We start from the raw sequence: 25,449 nt of genomic DNA, 5'->3' as shown, positions 1-25,449 counted from the left end.
CAAATTCTGCATACAGTAATCTCTCAATTATCTGTTGTCAAAATATCCTGCTTATCACAATAACTGGTGCTTTCTGTTCAACTCTATTAAAACAGTATCCGGTGAAATTAGGCAATATCTGGTTCAGAAATAGGAAGCTATCAGCAGTACAACAGAGTCACGATTTAAGACAAATAGAAGCAATGATCTTACAATGACATGAGCATTTAATATCTCCTTTAATTATTCAATAACATGATAATATCACTCAACTGCATGGGAGAAACTGAGCAGGAAGCAGGTGTGCTTGGGTAATGGATTTCCAGAGGGCTGTGATTGTTTACAACTCATGTGCCGTGCTTCTGTAGGTCAATGATTTGGTTCCTTGACTGTGATCCATGTCCCATGCCAGCCACTGCCACCTCAGTTGTTGTGTGTCGTGTTTCGAAGCATTTACTTATTTACTTGCTCATTTCACATCAGAACTCTGATGCAGTTCCAAACTAACTTTAGTTATACCTAAGCAACTTAAAAGTGTCAAGAACACAAGTAAAACATTTACTCCCAGGGAAAAAGTACAACTGTTGGACAAAGTGGCATGTGGTGTGGGAACTTAATGCAAACATGAGTGACATTAAAATGAGTCATGTGTGTTTATGATGTGGAAAGTTTCTTGCTGGAGAGGGATAAAAAAAATAAATAAGTTTATGATGACAGGGCCGTACAATTCATGTTTTCATGTTTAATGCAACGAGTGTGAAAAGTGCTTTGTGACCAATCTTAGTCATGAACTGATGGACTTGGGGCTAGAAAATTTGGCTTTAGTGGTATGTGAAGAGTATATGTGTTGATGTAAACAGGTAAGAAAATTATGTGAGTTCAGTTCTTGTGAATTATACTATCATATAATTATACTGCCTGACTGACTTGTTTATTACTCAGGATTACTGTATTTGCATTTATCCTAGAAACTGTATGCAGTCACTCCATGCTGACAATTTCACTGTAATTTTGCCTTTATTGCTAATGACTAATGATACTTTCAAAAACAGTTTCACACTGCTTTTTTTTTTTTTTTTTTTTTTTTTTTTTAACTCATGGCACCAAAAGTAATTCTCAGCACAATATGCTTGATGCTGGGTAGCTATTTTTCACAGGCTGTTTGATTACTAGAAATTTTTGCCTGGTGATTGAACCTGGGCAGGTTTATGTCCTGGGGCAGTTGGAGTTTACTGCTCACGTAATGCCACTCATGGATGGGTGAGGCTGGTCATTTTCATCTATAATGTCAGGACCAACTTGCCTATAGTTGTTCTATTTTATGAAGGCAGTTTGGGTGGGGCGCTCTGGGACCTCACACTGTTAGCTCTGTTGCCACATCGTCACCACACACGTGCTCTCTCTCTCTCTCTCTCTCTCATATTTATATTAACTACTACTAATTTTATTTTCTTTATTTTCTCTCTTGTTTTCGACTTTTTTCCACTCCATTCCTGAGGTAAAAGTCTATAGGTGCGTTTTATTTTTATAGCTTCCATGGCAGGAGGCTGACGAGTATATCCTGCTCATGCAGGGCTGTCCCTCGTGTCACCACCTGACAACGTCGCAAAAGCAACGCTGACAAGTCTTATGCGATTTATACTATACTATAGCTTTTTTATTGAATTACATCTATACAGAGTTTAAAATTCATTTATAAGTAGTTACTAGCTTAAAATAAGAGAGAGAGAGAGGTGAGCACAAGTAATTACACGTGTGTCGGCGGCAATGTGACAACAGAGCTAACAGTGTGAGGTCCCAGATCGCCCCACCCAAACTGTCTTCATAAAATAGAATGACTGTAGCCCCAGGCTCCAATGCTCCTCATGGGACAACACAGGATTAGATGATGATGATATTGCAGGTTTTCAAGGTTAGGCATAGTGCCAATTTTAGGCGGTTAAAATTATGGGGGGGTCATAGCAGGTAAAATCTCTCAGTCAGGTTGGGTTGGGATGCACTGATGTGTCCAGTTGGCAAGATCCTATGTAAACATGCTGCAGCATGCATCTAAGGCAGAACTACTGATAATAACAACTTTACACACACACACACACACACACATTATACACTAGTACATATATATATATATATATATATATATATATATATATATATATATATATATATATATATATGTATACACTGTATACAGGAAAAATATGGGTTAGTGATTAAAAAATAAATTAAAAAAAAATTAAAGATGTTAATGATGAGGGAGCATTAAATTCATATTTTCACGTTTAGGGCTACAAGTGTGAAAACGGCTTTGTGACCAATATTTAAAATGGACTGATGGACTCGGGCTAAAAAATTCACTGTATATGAAGACTAAGTGTTGATGTAAGAAAGTAGGGCGGCAGTGGCTCAATCGGTAGAGAAGTGCCCTGCGATCCTACCGGACCTAGGTTCAAATCCCCGCTAGGGCAGAGAACAGTTTAAGGATTTGAATTTCATGTAATGCAGACTTTATTGATCTACCAGAAGACCTGCCGGCATGTCGTAAAAATATCCCCACTAATACCAATACACCAGTCCTGTATGAGATAGCCCTAGCACATACTCAACATGGATGGTGGGTGTTAGCACCGAAGTGGTGACATGAAGAAGTGTATGATATGCAGGAGGACTACTGGGCCTTGGGAGCCGGCTGTGAAGTCTATCCCCAAAGTCGAACACACACACACACACACACACACACACACACACACACACACACACAAAGTTCAGTTCTTTGGAATTATACTATCATTTAAATTATATACTGCTTGGCTGACGTGTTCATTATTCACGATTCATGCATTTCAGTGTATCAGTGAAGTTCTATGCAATCGTTCCATGCTGATGATTTCAGTGTGCATATACTGATATATATATATATACAGTAATCACTCTAATATCCGGACGCCCAATATCCGAACATCCCCACTATCCGGACATAAGAATGTTTCACACTGTACTTTTTTCCATACTATACTTACCTCATTTCACTCTTTAATGTCCTTTATTGGTGTGAATAGGGTGTTAGGAGCAATGCATGTGCAGTAGGAAGGTGTTTTTCTGAGTTAGGCTAGGTTAGGGTCCATAAGTACCAGTCCAGGAGCCAGTCACCAGAATGTTCATTATTGTATGAACCTACTTCTAAACCCTCATTTTATGTTTCTTTTGCATTTATTTCAGTCATTTATGTGCCTTATTGGTGTGATTAGGGTCTTAAATAGGTGCTATGCATGTCCACAGGGAGTTGTATGGGTGTTTCTGAGATAGGGTCCATAAGTACAAGTCCATAAGCTGGGGCCCAATATCCGGACAGAACCAATATCCGGACCTACCTATGGCTCTATTACGTCGGATATTGGAGTGATTACTGTATATATATATATATATATATATATATATATATATATGGGGGATGAAGTACGTGAAAGGATACAGCAGGGAAGGAAGGTTGTTGGTTCACTGAAAGCAGTGATTAGGAATAGGGAGGTGAGTATGGAAGTTAAGACGTCACTGCATGATAGTATTGTGATCCCTACCCTGACGTATGGAAGCGAGGCATGGACCCTGCAAGAGGGGAACAAGTCAAAAGTGAGAGCAGTAGAAATGAGTTACTTGACAGGAGCATGTGGAGTGACGTGGAGGGACAGGTTGACAAATGAAGATGTGAAGGAACGTTGTGGGGTGGATGTGGATGTGGCAGAGATTTGGAGAAATACACTGAGGTGGTTCGGACATGTGGAGAGAATGGAGAATGAAAGACTAACTAAGAGGGTGTATGTAGGTGAGGTGGAGGGAGGGAGAGGGAGGGGTAGACCGAGGATGAGGTGGAGGGATGGAGTTGAGAGAAATATGAGGGAGGGGGGGTGAGTTGGGGGGAGGGTAGTCAAATGGTGGGTGACAGAGCGACTTGGAGGCGTCTTGTCTGCGGCCACCCTTTGCAGGATTAGGGCGTCGGGCTATAGATATAAATAGATATTCTTTACTGTTGATGACTAAAGATACTTTCAAAAATAGTTTCACACTGCATTTTTTTAATGACAATGTACCAAAAGAACTTCCTGGCAAAGTATACATGATGCTGGGCAGTGATTTATCACATGTTGGTTACATTAGAAGCTTTGGCCTGGTTAGTATTGTGGAGTTTCAAGGTTAGGCACAGTGGGAATCCTTGATAGTTAAAATTATGGGGTGTATTGGGGGCAGAACTTCTCAGTTAAATTTGGTTAGGATGCACTGATGTGTCCAGTTGGCGAGATCATTTTGAAACAGACTGCCATGGGTGAATATGATTATAATAACTGTATATTATGTACTGTATTACTGTACTACTGGTACTGCATCAATACTGTACTGTATTTTATGACTGATTTTAATCTTTAACTCAAGGGTAATAGTGTTGGAAAGATTTTAAAATAAGGGTTGAGATGGATAGTTTAGGGTGGTGACTCATTACCTGGCTCAACACTGAACAGGTGGCTGATTAGGGGTACCAACGCAACATCTGGCATTTTTTAAAAATCCAGTAGGGGATTTGGCTGAATTATGCCAGATAATTGAGGGATTACTGTATACAGTACTTACTATAGTCGTGGCGCACAACTCTGAGGTTGTCATTATCGTACCCTGGCAACAAACCATTCAAAAGTGCGTCTGATTTCGTATCATAGTATACATGAATCAGATTATTATGCACGCATATATTGTACACGAATATTATTATACATGAACATATTATAGACCAATCACATGCGTCTCATATTATACATGAAATCAGACTCACTGTTGAGGGGTAGGTTGCCAGGGCAAGATAATACCAACCTCAGAGTCGTGCGCCACGACTATACCTTTACAGTCAATCCATATAAGTATGACCATTTCATCACAAACACATTATCACGGCACACATGGACTGGTACTGGTAGAAAACTACGGCCATATGATGGTAGTGATGGTAGTTGCAGCAATGGTAATGATGGTAGTTGCAGCAATGGTAGTGATGGTAGTTGCAGCAATGGTAGTGATGGTAGTTGCAGCAATGGTAGTGTTGGTAGTTGCAGCAATGGTAGTGATGGTAGTTGCAGCAATGGTAGTGATCGTAGTTGCAGCAATGGTAGTGATGGTAGTTGCAGCAATGGTAGTGTTGGTAGTTGCAGCAGTGGCAGTTGTGTGGATAGTGGTAGTAATGGTATACAGTTGTGGTGGGTAGTAGTAATACTGGCTGTTGTGGTGGGTAGTGGTAGTGATGGCAGTTGTGGTGGATAGTGGTAATGATGTCAGTTGTGGTGGGTAGTGGTACTGATGGCAGTTGTGATGTGTAGTGGAAGTGATGGCAGTTGTGGTGGGTAGTGGTACTGATGGCAGTTGTGGTGGGTAGTGGTACTGATGGCAGTTGTGGTGGGTAGTGGTAGTGATGGCAGTTGTGGTGGGTAGTGGTAGTTATGGCAATTGTGGTGGGTAGTGGTAGTTATGGCAGTTGTGGTGGGTAGTGGTAGTGATGGCAGTTGTGGTGGGTAGTGGTAGTGACAGCAGTTGTGGTGGGTAGTGGTAGTGATGGCAGTTGTGGTGGATAGTGGTAGTTATGGCAGTTGTGGTGGGTAGTGGTAGTGATGGCAGTTGTGGTGGGTAGTGGTAGTGATGGCAGTTGTGGTGGGTAGTGGTAGTGATAGTTGTGGTGGGTAATGGTAGTGATGGCAATTGTGGTGGCCAGTGGTAGTGATAGTTGTGGTGGCTAGTGGTAGTGATAGTTGTGGTGGCTAGTGGTAGTGATGGCAGTTGTGGTGGCTAGTGGTAGTGATGGCAGTTGTGGTGGGTAGTGGTAGTGATAGTTGTGGTGGGTAGTGGTAGTGATGGCAGTTGTGGTGGCTAGTGGTAGTGATAGTTGTGGTGGCTAGTGGTAGTGATGGCAGTTGTGGTGGGTAGTGGTAGTGATGGCAGTTGTGGTGGCTAGTGGTAGTGATGGCAGTTGTGGTGGGTAGTGGTAGTATGGCAGTTGTGGTGGCTAGTGGTAGTATGGCAGCTGTGGTGGGTAGGGGTAGTGATAGTTATTGTGGGTAGTGGTAGTGATGGCAGTTGTGGTCGGTAATGGTAGTGATGGCAGCTGTGGTGGGTAGTGGTAGTGATAGTTGTGGTGGGTAGTGGTAGTGATAGTTGTGGTGGGTAGTGGTAGTGGTCAGTTATGGTGGGTAGTGGTAGTGACGGTAGTTGTGGAGGGTAGTGGTAGTGATGGCAGTTGTGGTGGGTAGTGGTAGTGATAGTTGTGGAGGGTAGTGGTAGTGGTCAGTTGTGGTGGGTAGGGGTAGTGATGGCAGTTGTGGTGGGTAGTGGTAGTGATGGCAGTTGTGGTGGGTAGTGGTAGTGATAGTTGTGGTGGGTGGTGGTAGTGATGGCAGTTGTGGTGGGTAGTGGTAGTGATGGCAGCTGTGGTGGGTAGTGGTAGTGATGGCAGCTGTGGTGGGTGGTGGTAGTGATGGTAGTTGTGGTGGGTAGTGGTAGTAATGGTTGTTGTTGTGGGTAATAGTATTGATGGTAGTTGTGGTACTGGTAGCAATGGTAGTTGTGGTGGTCAGTGGTAGTACTTTTGATACTGGTAGTGATGGTAGTTGTAGTTGTGGTAGTGCTAGTGATGGTAGTTGTGGCAGTGTAGTGATGGTAGTTGTGGAAGTGATGGTGGTTGTTGAAGTGATGGTGGTTGTGGTAGTGATGGTGGTTGTAAAAGTGATGGTGGTTGTGGTAGTGATGGCAGCTGTGATAGTGGTAGTGATGGTAGTTGTGGTAGTGGTAGTGATGGTAGTTGTGGTACTGGTAGTGATGGTAGCTGTGGTACTGGTAGTGATGGTAAGCTTGGTAGTGGCAATGATAGTGGGTATGGTAGTGGTAGTAATGGTGGTAGTGGTAGTGATGGTAATTGTGGCAGTGTTGGTAATGGTAGTTGTGGTTGTGACAGTAATGGTAGTTGTGGTAGTGGTAGTGATGACAGCTGTGGTTGGTGCAGCAGTGGTGGTGATGGTGGTTGTGGCAATGATAGTGGTAGTAATGGTAGCTGTGGTAATGGTAGTGACAGTGGTAGTGATTGCAGTTGTGGTATTGGCAGTGATAGTAGTAGTGATGGCAGCTGTGGTTGTCATAGTGATGACAGTTGTGGTCTTGGTAGTGATGGTAGTTGTGGTTGCAGTGGTAGTGGTAGTGATGGTAGATCTTTCAAAAAATTATTGATGGATTTCAATGAAATATTATGGATACAGTATGTGGGTCATGGGTCAAGAAAGGGTTGATAAAAATTTCCGTGGTGGTGTTAATGGTCTGGTATTGATGCTGGCAAAGGTATGCACTCCCTGAGTCTGTCTACTTGTTGCTCCCTGAGTCTGTCTACTTGTTGTGATGGTGGTGCTATTTGTGGAAGTTAAAGAGATGATAGCTGTGGTAGTGGCTGGAATACTGGAAGTGCCAGCAGCTGCCACTGCTGTACGGTATATGTTGCTGTAATCGTATCATAATGTTTATCAAGGCTCCAACATGCTTGCATGTGATGGCCTTTGTCACCTAATGGTGGCTCTCCACACTGGTCGATCTCTGGCAGTCTCCCTTTTCAGCCCCTTATTCCTGAGTCATACTCTTTGACCATGTCCCAGGTCTTTTTCTGTCTGCCTCTCGCAACCCAAATCCAGACGGTCACACTTCTTACTTTCCACACCCAACTATCATCCTGCATCCTCTCCACAAACCATCTTAACCTGCCCCTCCTCATCACAGCACTAACACACTCACCCTATCCTTCCTTTCAACTCTTCAATCGTAAACCTAGCCCCCTCAGACCTCGCATTCAAGAATGCACTACACCTCCATCTAATCATTGTCATTTCTGTATGTTTGAGCCTACAAATATCCTCTTCCTTTACTGTCCAGGTCTCACTATCATACAGCATTACACCCTAACACATGCCACATACAAGGATCCCTTAGCACGACCAGAGAGCTTTCTCTATGTCAGAAGAGGCAACAGCTCCTGAACTTTCTCCAACACTCCTTATCCTAGCCACAGAACTAGCTTCAGTCCAGCCTCCAGCACATAACATGTCCCCCAAATAACAAAACTCTTCTGTACACTTGTGACTCACCAGCAAGATCAATTTTTTCATGCCTAACAATCTCTACATGCTCTTCCCAACACACCATACACACAAAATTAGCACTATCCCACAACCTACTTTCAATGCACCCATTTATCAAAAATACTGCACAATACAGAGTTACTTCCCACATCCTTGTGGCAAACCACACTTGGCCACTCTCCCTCTACTTTGACAGTACTGTCACCGGCCCTGGATATCATCACTTTTTTATCCACATTTACTCTCAAACCCTTGTGCCCCATTCTGCCTATCCACCTCCCTTTCATTCTATGTAATCAATAAGTCATTAGCATACATCTCCCATGGGAGTCCATGCTATAATCCTCTCTAATATTACTGGTTTATATCTGTTTTACCTTTGTATGGTTGGGTATGTCCAAAGAAAGCATATTACTGAGCAAGCCGGGGTCATATGGATTTTAGTGGGAAAATGGTGGTCAGGATAGAGATCTTGTTAATACATCAGTTTCATTACAACGAGTTGAAGAGGACCGCTTACCCAATTCCCATTGACACTGGGAATTTAATCAACACATCAGTACCATAGGCCGAGGGTCTACCTTTTGCATGTGAAAACAAACAGAATAATCTACACCCACCGCAAACTGACTTAGGACCTACACACTGAATTGCTATGGGAGAGTTGTCTGTCTTTGCTTTGTGTTTCCACCTCTACCAAGTGAATTTTTTGGGCAAGAAGTAACTGGCAACTCCTTTGGTGTTGGCGGGAGGTGGTGAAACACTCAGCACATCACTGCTTGCCCAGAAGCGAGAGTGGGAGTATATGTTCCCGTCGCTCCGAGCTTGCACCTCCCTCATTTTTCGTATGCATTACTGTTTGCCTTGTTACCTTCCTAGAGTCGGGCTGTCATGCCTGGAACGTTCTGCTCAAGGGATGAGAAGGCCCGTATCATTGCATGGAGGCAGGATAATGTCCCTATCAACACGATCTGTGAAAGTACTGGACACGCAAAGTCAACCGTCATGAAGATTCTTGCTGCAGCGCGCGGCCTGCCACCTGATGTTGTACCAGAGCACAAGCATGGCAGTGGAAAGAAGAGAATGACTTCCAGAGGTACAGATATGCTCCTGATGAGAGAAGTAATCAAGAATCCTAAACTGACAGCAGAAGAACTGAAGAGAATGCATCCCCAGCTGTTACAAGACATCTCAATTCGAACTATTCAACACCGTTTGCAGAAGGAGCTGGGTTTGCCAAGCCGCATCGCAGCCAAGAAACCGCTTCTCACTAACTGCTTGAAGAAGCAGCGCATTCAGTTTGCCGAGATGTATGCACACTGGACATTGGATGAGTAAAGAAAAGTTATATTTTCCAATGAAAGCACATTTCACTTGTTCCAGGTGCGTTCTGCCAATGTTCGTCTCCCTGCCTCCCATAGTCGATATGACCCTGCTTACATGGTGCCGACTGTTAAGCACCCACAATCAGTAATGGTATGGGTGTGTTTCTCAGGTGAAATGGGAAGGGGAGGCCTCTACTTTCCTCCTAAGAACTCGATGGCGAATGGTGGCGGGTACATTCAAGTTCTGAAAGATCATTTGTTAAGCTTTTTTGCTATTCATGGGTGTGACTTTTTCATGCGTGATTCAGCTCCATGTCATAAGTCAAGAAAGGTGACAAAATGGCTTCAGGATAATCGGATTGAGGTCTTCGACTGGCCTGGCAACAGTCCGGATCTAAATCCGATAGAAAACTGCTGGGCAAAGATGAAGAAAATCATGGCAGAGAAGACACCCAATCTTGACAACCTCAAGACTGAACTGACAAATGTTTGGTGCAAAGAAATGTCCTTAGATTACTTTAGAGATCTAAGTGATTCCATGCCAAAATGCATCCAACTGGTCCTGAAAAACAAGGGAAATATGACTTCATATTAATGAATGGAATTTCATGAACATTGTGATATACTATGACTTCTGTGTTTTTTAATACCTTGTGGGGGGAGGAATTGCAGTAGCTGTACTTATATAATCTCCACTGGTCTGGCTGAAGAGTCACACTATCGTGACCATGAAATAGGATACAAAAACCCACACTGGCAGACAAAAAAAGATGGAATACATCTTTTTTCGTCTGCCAGTATGGGTTTTTGTATCCTACTCCACTGGTCTCTCGCACCTACATTCCTCAACTTATACATGCATGATATTCCCACACCCCAACCACTCACAAACATTTCCTCATATGCAAATGACATTACCTTAACATCCACACATCACATCACAGACAACACATTCGCTGCAACCTTCATGCATGGGTTGAGGACAACAGACTGATGAATGCTCCAGCCAAATCCACCACCATACTATCACCAGCAGCAACCATGAGCACAGGTACACCCCTAACATGACACTTAACAATGTACCTGCACCATACACCCCCTCCACTAAGATCCTAGGAGTGACATATGACACCGGACACATTTTCAAGAACTGCATACAAGACATCAAGAGGCAGTGCACTCCCATAATCAACACACTGTACTTACAGGGACAGATTTGGGGCAACAAATGGAAATATTCTCCCTCCTCTACAAAACTTATACTGGATCACCAACATCCTATGGTAGCTGATAAGGCTATGCAACTGACGAGATCAAGCTGGCTGAATGAATTTTGTGCGGAGAAGTGTATGATTAGGGTATGACACCACCTTTTAACTAGACAGCTGTTGGACTGGCTGCCAAACACGTGAATGTGATCCTGTGTGTGGAATACATGTAGACCTATCCACTGCAGCCAGGATTCTGATGGCCTGAATGGTGAGTGAATGGGAGTGTGGTCCATTCAACTGGGTAAACTTTGGCTAGTATCTGATTCTATCAATTTTTTCTGGCTCTTTGGACCCTACCTTGTCCTACCCTATGGTGGGAAAAAGAGGTTTGGAGAAATGATGACGATGACGATGATTGATGATGATGATGAGGATGAGGAGGAGGATGTTTATGGTAATGAATGATGATGGGAAAATAAGTGACTAAACACTGATGGGGAGAATCATAACCACCTAAGATTTGCAGACAGCATCATCCCAATATCAGAAAAGCCAGAAGAGTTACAAGTTATGCTGAATGACCTAAATAAAGAAAGCCTCGAAGTAGGTCTGAAAATGATAAGCAAAACAAGTCATATACAATGATAATGCACACTGCAGAGTAATCAGAGCAGAAGTACTGTAGTTCTTGAGGAAGCAGAGGAGCACAACTACCTAGGGCAATGTAGAAAGCTAACAAAGGGTAAGGACAATGAAATTAAAAGGCAAATCGCCCTGGAATGGAAAGCATTTGGTAAGCACAGGAACATCATAAAAAGCCTACTACCAAACTGCCTTAAACATAGAGTGTACAATCAATGAATTATCAACCATGGCCTATGCCAATGGAACCTGGAAACTAGCAAATGCAATGACAAATAAACTTAAAAGTGCACAGACAGAAATAATGAGATCAATGCTGGGATTGACACTAAGAGACATGAAGGGAGCTTCATGTATAATACAGCAAACCAAAGGGAAAGATGTTTTAGAAGTGATAACAGAGCAGAAATAGAGATGGGCAGGAATGTAGCAAGAAGGGAGGACAACAGGTGAGAGACAAACTGACTGGACCCCTTGAGATGGAAAACACAGCAGGAAATGACCAGACACAAGGTGTAGAGATGAGACAGAAAAAAACACAGGGGTAACATGGAACAGACAGGCAAAATGTTGCGAATCATGGAAAGGGTTAAAAAGAGGCCTCTGTCCAGCAGTGGACTTCTCATGGCTGATGATGATGGGATATGGACAATCAATGATGATGACTTGAGTGATGATAGATGACTGCGAAGGCAGCAGCAACGACAATAACAGACGACAACGACGATGATGAAGGATGATGACGACAAAGACAATGATGATGACATCCTAGAGTTTCCCAGCATGGGCACCCATCCTATCAAACACTCCTTACAACATTCTGCAGACTAAACTGAATGACACTCCAGACATCATCACTACCTGCATCAATCCCACTCCCACAGCTCAATTATACAGTACTCTGAAACTAAAATCCTCCCTGTTAGAAAGTACCCTGATATGAAAGCCAGACAATTCTACACAGCAGCCTGAGCTGTTAACACACAACACCCCAATCATTATATGACACAGCCAGACAACATAACTAGGCATACAAAATAATCACCACACAAACATTACCAGGCCCTCTTCAACAACATCCCATTTCTAGATATTTCAACACTAACAATGAAGAAACATCTCCCTACTCACTTCACACGATGGGGAATAAAATACCTTGGTCAGAACACTATACTACAAGGCCCTCGTCCAATATTCATCCATTAGAAACATCCTGAAACTGAGCTTATCAAGTACACCCAGCTGGGCTTCTCAGCCATCCTCAGTTAGCAGCTTTGATTTGGGTTAGGTGGAATCATAGGTGATATATGGGCTGCTTGTAGAATAGGCACCCACAACACATACAATGGAGCACCGCACACCCCATGCTACACTTAAGATGCAGACATAACATCAACAGTGTAGAGATGCTGTGGGACGACCACATAGGGGCAGTTGCTTCACTGCAACTGATGTGTCTCATTACCCACAGTGACCTGGGTTAAACAACAACAACAATGTTTTGAGGCTGAGGTCATGATCACTCAACACTGGCAAAATACCTCTCCTGATTAACAGCAACTCTATTTTAATTTTATCTCAGTGTTTACATTCACGATATGAGGCATTCCACCCCATAATAATTACTTATCAAGATTAGTAAGGATGCTACATTTTTTCTTGTGATACTGCATCTCCAATGTTTTCACTACACTACAGCTCTACAGCCCCATCATGAATACATGGGTTGGGCTACTCAGTCTAGAGATTTATGGTCAGAATGACCAGCCACTTCTCTCCCCAAATACCATCATGTGAGCAATAGAGTCCAGCCATCCTTTGGACTTGAAACCCTACGTGCCACTTCCAGCTGGAGTACCTTAACTCACTTCTCAACAAAAGGAAAGGTTGTAAAATGCTTTGAATGTGAAAAATGTAAGTGAAGCTTTATATATACAGTATATATATCAGTGAAGTTAAGTAACGTTGGGTCTGGTTAGTACTTGGATAGGTGACCGCCTGGGAACACCAGATGCTGTTGGCATCCCTACGTATCAAGTGGGGTTAGTGGAAGATTAGTGCCCCTCCCTGTAAAACAATTAACTCTAAGCCCTTGGCCACCCCATGTTGGATACATGGCATCTGGCAATGAATGAAAAAATGAATGAATATATATATATATATATATATATATATATATGTGTGTGTGTGTGTGTGTGTGTGTAAAGCATATTTGTAAAACTTTCCTAACTTAATGGGCATTGTTTTGTTCACTCATTCATTCATCATTTAATCCGGTGTTGCCCCATGAGAAGTGTAGGAGCCTGGGTCTGAGCAAGTTGGTCCTGGCATTTTTGATGAGAGTGACCAGCCTCATTCATCCCTAAGTGGCATTACGTGACCAAATAAATCCCAACCACGCCTTGGCTATAAACCTGCACCAGCTCAATCTGACTGGAGCACCTTAACTGCCCACTAAACCACCAGGTGCCATAATCTGGTTATATGGTTACCACCCAGCATAGTAAATGGTTTCCTGGTGTACAGGATATCATTTGGCTTCTCATTCACTACAGAGTCACCCATAGACAGAAGGAGGAGGAAAGAATGAAGGAAAGAAAGACAGAACAGAAAGGATGGAAAGGTGGAAGAAAGCAAGGAAAGGGTAGCCACCCAAAAGCAGTACAGTACTACACTAAGTGAGTGGATGGTGAGCGCCCCCACCTGTGTTTGATTCGTCTAGAAAATGGCTATGGAGCAGAAATTTACTGTTCTATTACTCTTTTGGTCTTCCAGTTTACTGATATCCAAGGCTTCCTTGGTGTTTGGTGCTAAGATTACAGTACTCATCCATCATGTTACCAAAAGATGGGAAAGGGTAAAGCAGGTGACAATGATTAGCTGCTGACTGGGTAAGTGCATACCTTCAATGCACTGCTTCCTCATAACATGGTAAACTTTCATGTTATATATTAAAGAAAAAAACACACACACATACTCTACATAATTCATAATTAACCTCTTCACTATGATGGCATAATTTACATTTCATTCTTGCAAGCACTAGATAATAATATTCCGCTTGAGAGAGACTTTTCAAAATGGAGGGGTTAGATACAACATTCACTAATCCCCTCACTATGACGGAGGGGCAAGGCTGAATAAATTTCTAACATTTGCTAGAGCAAAATGGAAGATGCAGTCAAGGTGAAGAGGTTACGACACAGCAAATAATTCAGCCCAAACATGTGCATGTGAATCAAGCTCAAGTTACCTTGTCCCACCTCGTTGGTCACAAGAGGGATGTCTCCCAGGCTCCTACGGGATGCTGCGTGCAGGGTGAAACCAACGCACTTGTCAATGACCTCATTACAATATAGGGACAATCCTTGTTATAAATGTGGAACAAGTTTCTCATTACAATATAGGGGCAATCTTTACTATAACTGTGGAATGAATTTAAAATACATTTTTTTTCTTTTTTTACATACAGATGTAGCAGACCCTCGCTATACCTTGAACCGGTATGCTATGAGTCATTTGTATAACTTTTTTTTTTTTTTTTTTTTTTTTTTTTTTTTAACCTACAATAGAATTTTTGTTAACATGATGATTATGGTCCCATACGAAGCCTCACTGGTCAATATGTCACTGCGATTTTCACTTATACAATTGCACACGTGCAAATCTAGTACTGTATATATATACTGTGTATATATATATATATATATATATACATATATATACGCAGTATATGTATACAGTCAGCGCAATGGAAGTCTGGACCCTTCTAATTCGCACCATATATTTGGTAGGGTCCAAGAAATACTGTAGGAAAATTCCTATAGTCGGCGGATTTTTTTCTGGTGGCTTCTAGCAACTTTATAGGCTTACCACCAAATGCTGTGAGATTATGAGCTCAGTGCCTGCCTGACTTTGGATGGGAAAGCACATTAGATTTTCTTGTCCTGCCTGGCACTTGTTAATTTCAAAGCTCTCGTTTTCACACCCTCCTCTGCCTTAGTGAATCATTGGAGATGGGTCCCAAGCCATTACCTGATGTAGAAAAAGCCTGAATTTTAACTATGAGAGAGGAAAATGTAAAAATTAAGGATATTTGTATTCGAACTGGGCGAGGAAAATCTACAGTTATGGCACTCCTTGCTGCTGCCCGCCACCTGCCAAAAAACACAATTCACCAACATAAAGACAGGCTAGGACCTAAAAGGAAGACATCACCGACTACAGACAGGTTACTGAAGCAAGCTGTGATAAAAGACCCACGTTTGACTGCTAAACAGCTGAAAGATATGTACCCAGAATTGCTGAAAGATGTGTCTGAAAGAACCATACAGCATCGACTTCGAGATCCCCAGCCGTACTGCTGCACTGAAGCCTCTCCTTAATTTTTACATTTTCCTCTCTCATAGTTAAAATTTGGGCTTTTCCTACATCAGTTAGTGGCTTCGGACCCATCTCCAATGATTCACTAAGGCAGAGGAGGGTGTGAAAACGAGAGCTTTGAAATTAACAAGGGCCAGGCAGGACAAGAAAATCTGACATGCTCTCCCACCCAAAGTCAGGCAGGCACTGAGCTAATAATCTCACAGCATGTGGTGGTAAGCCTGTAAAGTTGCTAGAAGCCACCAGAAAAAAATCCACCGACTACAGGAATTTTCCTACAATATTTCTTAGACCCTACCAAATATATGGTGCGAATTAGAGGGTCCAGCCTTCCATTGCGCCGACTGTATATACAGTGCTCGTCAGAAGTATGGGGCGCCCTGCGTCCCTCCTGAGAAACAAACCTTTCAACATTGAAAAAACATATAAATAATGCATTTTATTTACCTTTAGTGCTTCGTAGGGTAGCCTTTACGTTTCTTCACGGACCTGAGACGTCTTGGAAGTGAAAGGGCGAGGCTCCTGAGGTGCTGGAGGGGTATTTTGTCCCAGGAGTCACGAATGGCGGCTTCCAGCTTAGGCAGAGAGCTCACGTCCTTCCCTTGGAGACTCTTCTTTACGAGGTACCAGAGGTTTTCAATCGGGTTGAGGTCTGGGCTATTTCCTGGCCAGTCTGTCATGAATGATACCTCGCAGTCACGAAGCCAATTGGTGACCGATTTGGCCTTGTGAGCAGGTGCACCGTCCTGCTGAAACACTCGTGCACCTGTTAGCTCGAAGGAGTCTGGTAAATGATCACACAGAAGCTCCAGGTAAACATCCTGATTCACTCTGAGGTTCTTGGGAAGTACAACAAGCTTCCCCAAACCCTTCCCTGAAAAACAACCCCATACCATGAGTGAATCAGGATGTTTAACTGTGCTTTCTACATACCGTGGGTCAAGTGGGTCACTACCTTTGCATGCTCCTCTGTTACAGGTAACACTAAACGTTGCCTCATCAGACCACAACACTGACAACCATTGCTCCTCACCCCAATTTAGATATTTATTAGCAAAGGCAAGCCTACGAATTCTCTGGCTGCTAGAGAGAAGAGGCTTTTTCACAGGCCTGTGACTTGTGTAACCAAGCTCATGCACCCTACGAGACACTGTTCTCACTGACACCTCACCAAACACTTCTGGGTTGCTCTCCTTAATTTTCCTTGCACTCACACAAGGATTAAACTCCACTGCACGTTTTAAAACATTAACAGACCTTGGGGAAGTTTTCCTAGGCCTACCAGACCTCGGTTTCTTTGTGGGAACTTCACCACTGTTTTCCTCCCGAAACCGCGCACACCAACGACGCACTGTCAATCGTCCCACACCAACCAATTCACTAATTTCCTTTGTCTGGTGGCCTGCCTCCTTTAGAGCAATGATCTGGGATATGATTTCACTCGATAGTTCACGGATAGGTGCCATAACAAAGTTTTGAAGGCCAAAACACTGCGGGACACTCGGTAAAAAATGGCGCAATTTGAGAGGGACACTCGGCGAAGTTCCTCTCTCTCAGGCAGCCCGTGGGCAACTGAGGCGGGAACCAACCAGCGCGTCAGAAGGCCTCAGGCTACCGTGACGTCATGCTCGGAGCTCAAACTTGTGGCTCAATTCTTACCCCCAAAAATGGGTGATTCTTTTTGGGCCATAAGTATTGCGCGCCCGGCGGACATCGCTGAATACTTCTGACGAGCACTGTATATATATATATATATATATATATATTTGTTATATATATATACATATATATATATATATATATATATATATATATATATATATATATACAGGTTATCCCTTAATTCACGCGATTTCGGTTATCCACGAATTTTTTTGTACAATAATTAAAATATTAAATTATAGTATTCAAATAAATAATTTTAATATATGAGAGAAATAAATAAAATATAAAAATGCCAACTCGCCGCCCGTGCGTGTACGTGTGTGTGCGTGTGGGAGGTTGGTCTCCCACGCGCCACACAGTTTGAATCTGACCCTCCAACCGTGCGTGACTCGTGAATCGTTTTTTGTGGCTTATTTTTCTGCCTCCCAGTGATTGCTTGCCTTGTTTGCCAACATGGGGCCTAAGTGTGGTGCTAGTGATGCACGTGGTAACACACCAAAGCGGGCTCGTAAAGTGATGTCACTGACAGAGAAAGTTAAAGTGTTGGACAAACTTAGAGAAGGAATGTCGGCAAGTGCTGTTGGTCATATATTTGGGGTGAATGAGTCAACTGTTCGTACAATAAAGAAGGCAGAAAGTAGCATACGTGAGGCAGTGAGGGCTAGTGCACCAGCCTGTGCTAAAGTGTCTCATTATAAGAGAGATAAGCGCATTATAAAGATGGAAAATGCCCTATTTTTGTGGATGGAGAACTCTCACAAGCGTGGTATACCCCTTGACTCCAACATAATTAAAGAGAAAGCACTTTCTCTGTACCAGACTATGTGTGAAGCTGACGGAGGTGAAGGCACTTCATCAGCTCCTGACACCCCAGTTTTCAGTGCAAGCAAAGGGTGGTTTGAAAATTTTAAGAAGAGATTTTCCCTTCGTAACCTCCGCATCTGTGGAGAGAGTAGATCAGCTGATCATGAGGCAGCACGTGACTTCCCGGCTGAACTAAGTGATATAATTAATGAGGGAGGCTACGTGCCAGAGCAGGTCTTCAACATGGATGAAACTGCTCTCTTCTGGAAAAAGATGCCTGCCAGGACCTTCCTCAGCCGTCAGGAGACCCATGCCCCAGGATTCAAGGCAGCCAAAGATCGGTTTACGCTGATGTTCTGTTGCAATGCAGCTGGTTTTATGATTAAGCCGGGCTTAATTTACAGGGCTCAGAATCCTCGTGCCCTTAAAGGAAAAGACAAGAAGCAGCTACCTGTCTTCTGGATGGCAAACGCTAAGGCATGGGCTACCCAGCCTCTCCTGAAGGACTGGTACCCCTCCAACTTCTTACCTGAAGTGCGTAATTATCTGTGTAATAAAAAGCTTGACTTCAAGGTCCTCTTCATCTTGGATAATGCCCCTGGACATCCACCAGCCCACGAACTTGAAACTGAGGGTGTTAAGATCCTCTACCTCCCCCCTAACACATCTTCATTAATTCAACCCCTGGATCAAGGTGTTAATCGCGCTTTTAAGGCACATTACACCAAAAAGTGCATGCAGCGCATTGTGGCTAGGATGGAGGATGAGAATAAGTCCGTCATGCAGTTGTGGAAGGACTACAGCATCGCCGACTGCCTTCAGACGATCAAGGGGGCCTTGGACGAAATAAAACCACACACAGTGAATGCATGTTGGCAAAATTGTGGCCAGAATGTGTTCACGAATTTAAGGGGTTTGAGTCTGTCTCAAAAAAATCCACTGCCTCCCACATCGTATCATTGGCACGACAGATTGGTGGGGAAGGATTTGACGATATGGATGAAAAGGAAGTGGAGGAACTGCTGGAGAGTCACAGAGTAGAGTTAACAAATGAGGATCTGGTGGAGCTGACTCAGTCTACTGAGAAGGATGAGGAGGATGAGAAGGTTGATGATGGCTCGCCTGCGTCTCAGTTGACGCTAGATAACTTGGCTGAGGGTTTAAGGATGCTGAAGGCAGTAACAGAACATTTTTACAACATAGACCCCAACACGATAAGATCCCTTAAGTGTAAAGAACAGGCTGAAAATGCTTTTGTTTGTTACCGGCAAATCTTCGGTGACATGAAGCAAGCTGTATCTCAACCTAAAATAACAATGTTCTTCAGCCAGCGTTCGTCACGTACATCCCCCAATCAGTCTACAACCCCAGTCATCCAAAGTGACGAAGATGATGTTGAGGAAGATAAGGTCGATGACCCGTTGACTCCTCCTCCCACCACTCAGTAAATCCCTGCTCCACTACCCACTCTACCACCCACCAACGCCTGTGTTTGTCAGCTTTCAGTAAGTTTTTTACTTATATGAGTTATAAAATTCCCCTGAAAATTAGTTATTAACTCCTCCCACCATGCCTACCTGCTGCCCATGTGTGTGTGTGTGTGTGTGTGTGTGTGTGTGTGTGTGCACGCGGAAGGTTGGCCTACCACGCACACACAGTCAGTTTGAATCCAACGGTCGAACCGTGCTTGACTCACGAGTCGTCATTTATGGCTTATTTTTCTGCCTTCCAGTGATTGCTTGCCTTGTTTGCCAACATGGGGCCTAAGCGTATTGCTAGTGATGCATGTGGTAACACACCAAAATGGACTCGTTAGGTGATGTCGCTGACAGAGAAAGTTAAAGTGTTAGGCAAACTTAGTGAAGGAATGTCGATGACAATTCGCCGTCAGGACGATTCCCCATCATTTATTTACATACCAGTTTATTTAGCAAGTAGAGTACACTAGTTTTTTACTTACATGAGTTATAAAATCCCCCTGAAAATTAGTTATTAAAGTATTAATTAATCAATAATACGTATGTTTATAGAATGACGGGGAATCGTCCAGGGTGCAAATTGTCCTGATGGGGAATTGTCCATGTTCTGACGGTGAATTGTCTTGGAATCGTATGTTTGGGGTGAATGAGTCAACTGTTCGTACAATAAAGAAGGCAGAACATAGCATACGGGAGGCAGTGAGAGCTAGTGATTCAGACTGTGCTAAAGTGTCTCCACCTACGCCTGTGAATGTCTTGGAACCGTATGTTTGGAGTGAATGAGTCAACTGTTCGTACAATAAAGAAGGTAGAGAATGTAGCATACAGGAGGCACCAGACTGATACTGTCTCCACCTGTACCTGTGCTTCTCAGCTTTCAGTGGTAAATTTCTTACATTATTGTTGTTTTTCTTACTTTATGCTAGTTCATTAGGTGTATATAGTGCATAAACAGTATTATTCAGATGTAATACACTTAATACACATGCGTAATTACATGCACACATGGGCAGAACATATACATGAATTTACCACATATGCGAAGGGTCTGGGAACGTAACTCTCACGTGAATTAAGGGCTTACCTGTATATATATATACACATACATATATATGTATACACACACACACACACACACACACACACACATACATATATATATATATATATATATATATATATATACCGTATATATATATATACTGTATATATTTACGTATATATATGTACAGTACATACACTACATATTTATATACCTAACCTAACCTAACTTAACCTATCTAAATGAGCTGCAACATGTAACCAGCAGGGGCATGGAGCTAGAGTGCAGAAAAAAATGGAGTCAAAATTCTCCTCAGGGGATATTATGCGTAGGGGGATATTGTCCTCTCGGGAATACTGTCCAGACACCTTAAGACTCACAGCAAGACAAATGATGACTAGACATATACGGACTTCCACAGTTGTGGAATCTCCTTCCTGTGGTTGCTGATGATTTGGAGGACCATCTGTCTCTCCTCCTCACTCCTCATGAGCTTCTCATTAAGTCAGTTGCCAGCTTGACTCCACGTTCAGTGCAGTCACTGACTATGCTGACTATCATGACCTGGCTGCAGTGCTCCTCAATGTCTCGAGCTCCCTGGGAACTTCCATCTTCAAATACCGGTACCTGAATTAGTTTTGTGTTTGGTTAATGACGAAATGAGCAATCGTCAAGTCAGTGGGGTCTTTCAACACTCAGGGATCCACCTGCCTTCTCCTCACCTTTCAAGGAGGCTTCTAGTGAAGAATGAGGAGCTTCTGAGCTTTTTTGTCCTCAAGCATGAGGTTCGAGAAAAAGCCAAAGCCTGCAAGACCCTCACTCAGGTACCAGCCATTGTTCTGAGGTTTTTTGAGCACTGTGCTACCCACTTCTTCACTGACCTGGTTCTTGTAGTGTCTTGAGAGAAGATCATTTGTGGATGCACTGATTCAAACTGGCAACAAATACCAAGCTCAGAGGTACACCATGACCGAGAAGACATTTATCCACTTCAGGGCTCGTTCGTCGTGAGGGGTGACAGGAAACTGGTCCTGGAATAGGTATATCTTCAGCGAGTAGATCCCCCGCCCCATCCATCTGGCCTTGCTGTATGCTCCTGGACAGCAGAAGCTGCTGTCAGAGCGCTTCCTTGGTTCAGGGAATGGATAAACCGGGAAGCACAGTGCAAGTTCGAGATATTCCCTGTAGTCATTGTGGCTGTGGCCCCCCTGGAGTTTGGTGACTATGAAGTGCTTTGAGATCCATTGATCTAAGGGTTGTGGATCAGAACGAATGGCCTGAGCTTTGTACTCGTATGGTTTGAAAATCTGCTGATGGATGAAATCCCAGCCATCCTTGAGCCGGCCAAACACGGGGATTTCCAGGCCAGAGGACGAGAAGAACACGTCAAAGACCCCAGCAATAAGCTTGTTGATGTGGTGGTGGCATGCCATGAAGAGATGTGGTATCCAACTGGCTTTCTGGATGACGGTGCATGCTCTGCTGTGAACACCCGCATTGCTTGTGGTAGTATCAAAGCAGGGGCTGGCAACCCAGTCTTCTACTTATGACCATTGTTTCAGGATGTCCAATGCCATTCATTCCATCGCCTCTCTTGTGTAAGAACTCAGATTCGTGACAGCCTGTGACGTTAGCCAGAAAAAGAATAATTTCCCATAAGGGACAAAACATGCACACCTTCCAGGTGGGATAACAACAGGCAGTTGTGCTCATATTTTGCTTGAAGTCATTGGTCATGAAATGGAACTCAATTAACATGTGTGCATTCACCAAGCAAAAAATTCTAAATTTTGGAACACCCTTTGTTCATGCATTTTCCTACAACATACTGTAATAAAGATCAGGAGAGAACAAGAAAATCATGCTGAAAAGGAAGACTAACCTCTTCTTTCCTTAAAATGAAAAAAAAAAAACCTTCAATCCCTTCAATACTTTTTTCTATTCCATTCTTTTTATATCCAGACAAGTCCCTCAGCTTATGTACCCATCAAAATATGGAAGGGTTTAATGAAAGCTGTAACTAACCCCTCAAGTTTAAAGTCTCACCTGTGGTGAACAAAATCATAGGGGGATATCAAGAATAACTTAAGAAAGACACTCCCTGTCTGAAGAGGGTAATGGAAGTACAATACTGAAAAAAAAAAAATAAATAAATAAAAAAAATGCCAGACATTCAAGTTGGGTGCTGATGAAAATAGTGCTAATGACATATGGCAAACTGTCACTGGTATTAGTTCCTTACTTGAGTCATCCTTGAGGAGAACTTTATCAGACATGGTGAGACGTGAGGCCTGAGAATTTGAGGCGGTGCGCATGGAGGAATACAGGACACACAGGAACCAAATGATAAGTGATGCAATACTCTCACCATCAAAGGCTGGCTGCTCACTCTGTAATATACAAGATTAGCCTCAATAACACATGTGACGAAAAATATAAATGGTTCTCTATCAAACTTTTATCATTATTTACTAACTATCCTATGATCACAAGGGGTAGTACAATCGAATGCGTCTCTTCAACCACTATTGGAAATGAATTAACATATACACAACTATCTATCGATCTATAGCCAGAGAACATAATCCTGTATGGAGTGGTCATTTGTCTCTGAGTTAGATGTGTTATGGAGAGAGGCACTAACCCTCCACCAACCCACTTGTTGGCATGTACGGAACATGTATGGGCTGGTTATATGTTGCCACCCAGCACTGTAAATGGTTTCCTTGACTTACGGAAAACCATTAGACTTGTCACTCAATGTAAAGCCAACTAAAAAGGAAAGAAGACTAATAAAAAGTGACGGGGGAGAAACAGGAAGAGAGAAGGGCAAATACAGAACAAGAATGGTAATGGTGAAGGAAGACATAGGAAGCACTACCTCAAGAGTGGATGATGGATGCTACCACCTACACAAGTAATGGTATCAATTAGTTTCCCTCCTCCCGTTCAGCATAATGTATAAGGCTGCTTGTAATGTACAGTATGTTCTTGACAAAAGAAGAACCCAATCCCTATGCCTAGTACAAGAGGGAAGAGGACACTTCAAGTAAAGGTTATTATATTTTCATAATTAGACTACAGAAAGAAACATCCATCCATCCATCTATCATCCAATCCTATGTTGCCCCATGAGGAGCGTAGAAGCCCGGGGCTAGGCTAGTTGGTCACGACATTTAAGGTCAGAATGACCAGCTCCATTCATCCCATGGTGGCATTATGTGAGCAATAAGCCCCAACCATCCCTTGGATATAAACCTACATGGCTGAATCCAACTGCAGCACCTTAATTACTCACTAAACCACCAGGTACCAAGATTTGGTTATATGGTTACCACCCAGCGTAGTAAATGGTTTCCTGGTATACAGAAAACCATTTGGTTAGTCACTCAGTGCAAAGTAACCTATAGGCAAAAGGAAGAGGAAAGAATGAAGGAAAGAAATTTAGATGGGGGAGTGTAAAGTCACACATAGGCAGAAGGAGGGGAAAAGAATGAAGAAGAAAAAGACAAAAGAGGAAGGAAGGAAGAGAGGACAGGGTAGACACCCAAAGCAGCACTACATAGAGTGAGTGGATGGTGAGTGCCCCTACCTACCACAAAACTACAGAAACATGATCAAAAAATAAAATGAAAGGTTGTGCTTTTCACAGCTGTGAAGGGTATAAAGGTATGTAAAAAGAAGTATGTGCATGAAATTACCGGAGGTTTGTCAGTTGGTGAAGCTCCACCCCCACTGATGACAGAGTCCCAGTCTGGCTTGCACTGGTGGTCGGGGGCATTGGTCATAGCCGACCATGTCAGGTACATTGTGTACAGTGTGATCACAGATGCCTGTTAAGGGAACACAATAATAACATACTAAATCAACAAAACTATAAATTAATTAGGCTTTCACCACCATCATTATTCTGACCTCATTTTCTCACCTAAGGACAGGGTGAGGTTGGCTCCAAAGCAAGGAATGGGAAACATAACATGGGAAAATAATTAACAGCATGCCCAGTGAAATGAGCTATGCTCTCTCACTCACCACTCAAGCTTTCAGAAATTTTAAGTTGTATCAAGTGCTCTTTTCTCAGCTACTTGAACAATAAAGTAGTATACCTTGACACAAATCCTATCAAGTAAAGTATGACAGAGAATGCAAAATATTTTTCCCCATATATTAAAAAAATAAATAAATAAATAAATAAATAAACATCCACCTGCATCTTGGACAATACTGGTAAATGCTAAATGCTGCATATCCACTTCCACACAATTACACACCTTTACCAAGATCATTATGCAATACTGCTAACCTATCAACAAATCATTTTCATGTTTAATGTGACTGAAAAAGAAAATGCACTTAATATTACCATTTGCTTGAGATGCACAACTGCACACTGCCTCAGCCATTTATAAGGCGCTATTTACAGAACGAATATCATCATCTATACCAGAAAAAATATTTCACTAAACACCAGTTCCCTAAAACTGCCTTCTATTTATCATTTATGACAGGATATATATTTCATGTACATTTGTGGGCTTCACTGTGATTAAAATACAAATAAATAATTCCATCCATCCATCATCCAATCCTGCACAACCTAAATTATATATATATCCTTCAGTTACGGTCAATTCTCCGGGTATGAGACTATGGTGTGGCATGAAAAAAGTCATGAGTAAGAGCAGCTGAAGAATGCATGTGGAGAGTGGAGAGTGGACAGGATAAGGAATAGTGTGACTTATGAAAGACGCAGAGTACAGAAGTCTGTTGACA

At 42.7% G+C, this 25,449-nt stretch overlaps 1 protein-coding gene across 4 annotated transcripts in view; it reads right to left on the bottom strand.

The window, feature by feature from the left end:
• Positions 1-25,449, bottom strand: part of Serinc (serine incorporator TMS1) — a 116,254-nt gene that overhangs the window by 24,886 nt on the left and 65,919 nt on the right. For 2 of the 4 annotated variants that reach the window (XM_080268153.1, XM_080268154.1), the window contains 3 exons: positions 24,378-24,509; positions 22,919-23,066; positions 14,558-14,611 (listed from right to left, as the gene is read on the bottom strand). In XM_080268153.1, the coding sequence (XP_080124279.1) occupies positions 14,558-14,611; positions 22,919-23,066; positions 24,378-24,509 (334 nt within the window). The remainder of the gene's footprint in view (positions 1-14,557; positions 14,612-22,918; positions 23,067-24,377; positions 24,510-25,449) is intronic. The other 2 variants (XM_080268156.1, XM_080268157.1) reach the window with 1 other exon arrangement.

The sequence above is a fragment of the Coenobita brevimanus genome, chromosome 26 (assembly GCF_032717465.1).
Source record: "Coenobita brevimanus isolate Jiangsu-jjx chromosome 26, ASM3271746v2, whole genome shotgun sequence".
Taxonomy (NCBI): domain Eukaryota; kingdom Metazoa; phylum Arthropoda; class Malacostraca; order Decapoda; family Coenobitidae; genus Coenobita; species Coenobita brevimanus.
This window is presented reverse-complemented; position numbering and strand designations above follow the sequence as displayed.